The 6,900-nt window shown below is 48.9% G+C and overlaps 1 protein-coding gene across 1 annotated transcript; it reads right to left on the reverse strand.

The window, feature by feature from the left end:
* Positions 1–4,300: 4,300 nt before the first annotated feature.
* LOC116837884 (gap junction beta-4 protein-like) lies at positions 4,301–5,206 on the reverse strand. Its single transcript, XM_032802719.1, has one exon. The coding sequence runs from the start codon at positions 5,201–5,203 to the stop codon at positions 4,301–4,303; it is 903 nt and encodes a 300-aa protein (XP_032658610.1). The 5' UTR covers positions 5,204–5,206.
* Positions 5,207–6,900: the final 1,694 nt, after the last annotated feature.

Genomic DNA, 6,900 nt, shown 5'->3' on the forward strand with positions numbered 1-6,900 from the left:
TTCTCTGCTCCAGGCCAATGGGGGCTGTGGGAAGGGCGGCCAGCATGTCCCTTGGCCCACACCTCTTCCTGCAGCCACATTGGCCTAGAGCGGCGAACTGCGGCCAGTGGGAGCCGCGATCAGCCTAACCCGCAGATGCAGCAGGTAAACAAACTGGCTCAGCCCGCCAGGGGCTTTCCCTGAATAAGCGGCAGCCCTAGTTTGAGAACCACTGACATAGATGATAATGAATTAAATGGCATTAATATGTTAACCTATAGGATAAGTGCGCCCAGTATTATGAGGATGAGGACGTTAGAGCCGGACGTAGAAGGCTGGGCATTAGAATGAATATTCATGGACACGCTCAGGCCCTATAATAGGCCTAACCACCACATGGAGGGGGTTAGCTTCCCATCATCTGACCCCTTATTGTTAAGTACCACCAGTCTTGGGCATGGGGAGCCTGGACCACCAGACTCATCTGACATGTCAGAGGCAGGACTGGTCCTTTGTCTCTCACCGCCAGGCCTCAAGAAAAGGTGTTAAGTTGACAAGTCTAAGAACATATGCAAGGGATGATACCACAGATATCTCCCATATCCCCCATTATTCCTATCCGTTTATGTGGGTTGGCGCTTTCCTGTCTCTATTATCGGTTTGAATGAAAACCACCAAGGCTTTGCTTTGCCCTCAGTGGGAGGCTCCTTGCTGTACACCCTGAGGGTCCCTACAAGATATTGAACTCGTTGGTTTTAGTGCCGTGTAGCCTCATTCTGGGACAAGAACCCCATTATCCCCAGCTCATTAATCAGGATCAACCCGCAATCAGTACAATTATGATTAACCATTAAAGAGCGTCAGGCAACAGTGCCCAAGTTGAGAGACCTTACAAGGTCCTGAGGTTCAGAAAGTGCTGAGCATCCATCCTCTGAAAATCAGGCTCTTTAAGAGTGTCTTAAATTGGACATGCAAAACAACTAGTCAGATCTGAAAACCTTGGCCTGGGTCTCTTATCCTGCCTGTCAAGGCCCTATTGCCCTGTCCCTCCTGCGCAAGTTATGTGCGGGACTAGTTATAGAATATGCATCAGAGATCAGATCCTCAGCCAGGAGAAATTCACCACAAGAGACGAGCAAAAACAACCCAACTTTAACATCACTATCATTCATCCGTGCTTTGGCAATGACTTCACTGTACTTTCTGATTTACAACTGCTTCTTGTAAGTGTGAACTGCTGTTACCCCGACTCACAACGGGCTGCAGCTTGCAGGAGTTTCAGTGCCTATGGAAAGAGATATTTCACATACCAGTCATTTGCTGTTTACAGAAATGGCTGTTCTGAGCATGTTTTTCTTTTGCAGGCATTGCCCGAATACAGACAGGTTCATGCATGTTGGAAATAGAAGGAGAGCTCCAAGGAACAACAAATAAATCAGTTTGTCTTAATTTCCCAGCATAAAGGCAAACTTCAGACTGCTCTGAGGTAAAACAAGGCACCAATACGGTGGTGGGCCACAGTCAGGCAGAGATTCAGCGCTCAGCAAAGGGCAGAGTTTGCTCAGTTAGAATTAGAGCCAGTCAACATTTTCCAAACACAAAGTTTTTTAATTAAAAGCCTTTTAAAAACATTTCACAAAACACAGCTGCCTTCTTAGACATTTTTCACCTTTTTAACTGAAACTGTTGGCGACATTTTGCTCTTACTGAAAACCTGGTGTGGCAGTAAATAAAGAATTTCAATAACCATTTTGACAATGCTGTCAGTAACACTGGAGGTGAAAAAAATTCATGCAGATTTAAAAACCCAACAACTCCCAACAAACCCAACAGTCCGTTTCAAACCCTGTGAAATGGAAACGTCACAATGATTTAAATCAGATACAACAACTCTCTCGCCCAACCTCCTAAAGTTACAGTAAAGCTGATTTAGGGAGTGACTTGTGTCAGCTGATATTTAAATACGTTGCCTCAAGGAGATTACATTTCCAGGTGATGCTCAGCTGCACTGTATATGTTGAGCATCTGTTAGATACGGGCTAGCACATTAGCAATGTTTCTATGATATTAGCTTGAATAAGAACATGCAGACTGAGATTTTCAAAGCTGCCTAAGGGATTTGGAGACCCAGTTTCCATTAGAGGAAGGATGACCCAATGGCTAGGGAAGTAGCCTAGAACCTGACAAACCAGGATTCAAGTCTCTGCTCTGCTGCAGCTTTCGCTGTGGGACCTTGGGCAAGTCCCTTAGGGCCAGATCCTCAAAGGGCCTTAGCCTCTCTGTGCCTCAGTTGCCCATCTGTACAATGGGGATAACAGAACTGCCGTGCCTCCCAGGCGTATTGTGAGCATAAATACACTACAAAGATTGTGAGAGGCTGAGATGCTAAGGGCCAGATAAGAACCTAAGGTGGCAAGTCCAACTCTGCAGATTCCCCTTCCATGACTGTTCTAGCAAATGAGCTGTACTAGCAGGAACGCCCATGGAAAGAATGTATTAGCGCTTATGGGCCAGATCCTCGACTGGTTTCAATTGTCCCTTGAAGCCAATGGAGCTACGCTGATCATCACCAGCTGAGGATTTGGCTACTTGGAGAAAGCAAATTTCAGACTCAGAAACATGAATATGGCTCCCTGGAAAACTGATCACACACTCCACCCAGGGGACAAGCTGAGCAACGTGACATGACCTTGCCATCCCGTCACCTTTACGCTGTGTTGCTGGGGTGTCATTCTCATGCTGTTCATCCAATTAACGTCCTACCTTTGTCCAACTAGGTCCCATCTCCACCTACCAGCTCTCCCTATCCCCGTCTCCCTCCGTATCTTTGCACCATGGTCAGTGCATGAAGTAACTTCCAATCCATGGCAAGGCCAAGGCATACAGAGAATCTCACACAGCCTATGAGAGGCAGCAACCATCTGGCAGGTGCTATGTAGAAAGTTGCATAAAACAGATTTGGTCTCTGGGCCCAACCCAGTGCCCCACTGAAGACAGTGGAAGGTGTCACAGATCTGGTTGATCTCCCCCGGCTGGACACTTCCCAGACAGCTGTGAAGTGGATCCAAAAGCTGAATCCCATATGCCCTTAGCTTGCTGGGGATGGCAGAGGTTACACACCGTTTCTGGCTGTGGATCTCATGCCTGACACCCCTTTGAGCACTGAGGCCCTGCAGTCCAATTGCCTAGGCCCTGAGACTAATGCCATCTACACCGTGCCTCCCCAGCAGCTCTTGCATGTTCCCCGCAGGGTTACAGGGATGCAGAAGCAAATGGACACAGGCGTAGCCAAAGGTTTGTAACTCAGAACCTCAGCACAAGAAGGCACATATCATTTAGAAAACAACCCCCCTCCTGAATGCAATGCTTTTCACTCCAGCTCACCCTTCCCCTGGGAGTCCTTGGGGGGCCATCTGTGTTCAGGTGGGCAGGGCTCTCCGCTACTTCATCAAGTTCTGACAGCTGCTCCCCTCATCTTCAGCTGTTGGAAATGGCTGAAGAGCCAGACTAGAGCAGCTCCTGCCCTTTTATAACCTCTGTCAGGTGACCTCCTGATCAGTCTCAACAGGTAAGCACAGACCCCTACCAGGTGACTTTGTAACCAGGAGACCTCTCCCTGGATAGCCCAATTCTCCTCGCTAGGAGCCAGCCTTTTGTTTAGGGTGCTTCTACGTGAATATAGGATCAAGGTTTAACAGCCCTCTATTGTTAGCTTTGTGCCACTACTCCTTGGAATCTCAGTCCATCTTGGAAGTAAAAGGACAACAGAGAAGGCAACCAAACCCCACATTCAAGAGAGTGTTTGCAGCCCAAAGAATGTTCATGATTTCAACAGAGTTCATGAGTTGAACATAGAAAGAGCTCCCAAATCGCCACAGAAGGACTTTATATTCCAGATCTATTTATAAATCATTATGACACGTGAGGAACCATTTATTAAAATGTCTACGGAGCTTTACTGAGTCCAACAGATGCTTATAGACATGGCTTCAAACCACCCAAGACACTTTCCATTAGTGTGTTTTCGTCCATTTAAAAAACACATGACTCCGTCTACGACATGCCTAGAACATCTACAAATCATTTATCAACCCTTTGCAAAGTATTTATTGAAGATGATCAAGAAACAGGCAAATTTTCTCACAAATTTCATCCCTTTTTAATTCTGCTGTTGTTGGAAAAAATAGACATTAGAAAGTGCTGACTGGCTCTGCTATTTGTCAATGTACTTTTCATACACAGGATGACCCTGCCTTCAATGGGCACAGGACTGAAAACCCTTAGAGAAATGATTCTAATAAGCCTTTGATTGCTTTGTCGGTCAGTCTGCAGGGAATGAAGCTGGTGAGAAGTTTGCACTGGTGGCTGGAGTCTGTGCAAGAGATAGTGAATGCACGGAGTTGAGGTAGGAGCCTCTTTTCCCTTTACTAGCAGCACCCTCTCCGCTATATAAAGGGACAGACCTGAATGGAGCCTGCCCTGAGGATGATGTACTAAGACTCTGGTTCTTCAGCTGTGCACAGTGATGGCAGCCTGTGGGCCTGCTCAGCAGCGACTTGCCCTGGTGCCGGGTGGCGAGCTCCCAGCACCGGTTGGCGACCAGATAGGTCATCTCGCAGAGACTGAGAAGGATGCACAGGATGGCAGTGGCCACCATGAAGTAGGTGAAGAGTTTCTTCTCCGTGGGCCTAGCAATGAAGCAGTCGACTGTGTTGGGGCAGGGAGCCTCGGTGCACCGCACTACGCGGGGCAGGTTGAAATTGGTGTAGAGTCGGTGGAAGATGTAGAGGAAAGTCATGTCCACAGCAACTTTGAAGACAAGGCTGAGCAGGTAGGTCCACCACAGCCCTCCCTGCTTCTTGCCAAGGTCGGGGTAGAGCTGGCGGCAGTTCTTTCCCTCCACCTCCTGGCGCTTCCTCTGCTTGGCCTTCCGGTAGGCCACATGCATGACCACCAGCAGTGCTGGGCAGGTGACCAGGATGAGCTGCAGGGCCCAGAGGCGGATGTGGGAGACGGGGAAGAAGTGGTCATAACAGACGTTGGAGCAGCCGGGCTGACGCGTGTTACACTCAAAGTCCCTCTGGTCGTCGCTCCACACCTGCTCAGCCGCCACCACATAGACCAGAAAGCGGAAGACGAAGACCACGGAGAGCCAGATGCGCCCGAAGGCCGTGGAGTACTTGTTCACCCCGCTCAGGAGCTCCTGGAGCCAGGACCAATTCATCCTCTCATTTGGGGTTAGCAAAGCAGGAGCTGAAGTGGAGACAACCAAGCTGCAGTGAGTGGAACAGGCTACATGAGGGCTAGACTGCAGCAAGCAGTGCGTGCCCGCACACGGGAGTAAGAACACCCCTGTGGGGGCTACACCTCCCTGGGGTCTCTTCGGGCCTTGGTGCCAGCCCCTACTCCCTTGGCCAGCAGTGGAGACAGTCCAGGGGTGGAGACCAACAGTAAATTCCTGCCCCTCACCCTGAGCAAGGGAGAGGCAGGGGTGAACTGTGCCTCACAAGTGGGTTTCTGTGTTAGGATTCCCTCCCTGGCTCTTCTTGGGATACTGCTGCTAATGCACACACCTTGCTCAGGGCTGTGTCTGAAGAAACAATGTACCCCGGATTTGACATAAGCCCCGTTACCACTGCTCTCACCTCCCCGCCAACGCAGAGTAACGCCAGCGTTCTCATATGGCCTGCACTGATTGGAGCCACGCACCTTGCTAGAGATAAAGCCCATGGCCTGAGGAAAGCAACTGAGAGTCTGTAATGGGACCAGCATGCAGACCACAGCCCTCTTGTACTCTAGAATGAAATTCAGTCCCGTGCAGCACCAAGCTCAGGCCCCATTTAAGCCCTCATGTGTGCTGACCTCTGCCTATAACCTCTGCTTAAGACAACAGAGCCTTGCATGGGACTCGAGTGGTGGCTAGTCCTTTTGCTGGCTCATTGTACCAGGCTGGATTTCACCCACACGTCTGTGCTTGTTTTCCCCAGCATGCATTTCACATGGCCTGCTAGTATCAGTTGCCTCCTGCCAACCCGCACTGTCTTCCACAAGGCCATGCTGAGCAAAATGGGTGCAGCTATCTGAAGAAAACAACATACGCCACCAGGAGCATTGCCTCCGGGAGTGACAGCACACTGCATACCAGGGACTTAATGGAAGCTGACAGTTTCACACCAGGAGGCCACAGGGATGAAGTTCCCTCCCTTCCAAATTCTCTTAAAGAGATGCAAAGTTTTCAGAAAGTACCTTTCTCTCCGTGTGGGTTTCAAAGGCCCAGCGTTTCCAAAGGGACTAGTGATTTCAGGTGATCCAATGTCAGACACATTAAGAGACTTGCCTGTCAGAAATCAAAGTGAAAATCTGGCCTTTTTAAGGCACCTAAAGTCAGACACCCCCTCCCCCCCAAAAAAGGAAGTTTCTTAAATGACTAGTGGTTTAGGAAAATCTTGGCCCAAGATAACGATGAAAACCCAATAATAAACGTTAATGTTACTGATGAGTGCGCTTACCATGGAATTATTGTTCATTATTCATTCCAGAAAACATTCAGGTTTGGCTTGAGGTCCTCAGGAATTACAGTGCAGGCTGAGTCACTGCAGAACACAACATATTACTGCACTAAACCAGATCAGGGTTTGCCATTTAGTGCTGTTGTTTTATCTATTTTTGTTTATTAATGAGTTGTGGATGTTGTGTTAATGAGCTTCCATGCGGCTCTGTTCATAGATTCTCCAGTCCACTGGGTCACTTACTTCGCCAGTTGTTGGCCTGACCCTGTCAACCTTTACTCACTTGAGCAGGCCTTGCTCAGATGGATAGTGCCACTGATTAGTCAAGAGACTCCACAGGGGAGGAAGAGTTTGCAGGAAGAGTCTTAAAGTGTACACTGTTGCGTGGTACCTTACTCTGAGCAGGCCACTG

The sequence above is a fragment of the Chelonoidis abingdonii genome, chromosome 25 (assembly GCF_003597395.2).
Source record: "Chelonoidis abingdonii isolate Lonesome George chromosome 25, CheloAbing_2.0, whole genome shotgun sequence".
Lineage (NCBI taxonomy): Eukaryota > Metazoa > Chordata > Testudines > Testudinidae > Chelonoidis > Chelonoidis abingdonii.

Coding starts and splice junctions, on each gene's coding strand:
- LOC116837884 (XM_032802719.1), bottom strand. CDS start 5,203: ATGAATTGGTCCTGGCTCCAGGAGCTCCTGAGCGGGGTGAACAAGTAC.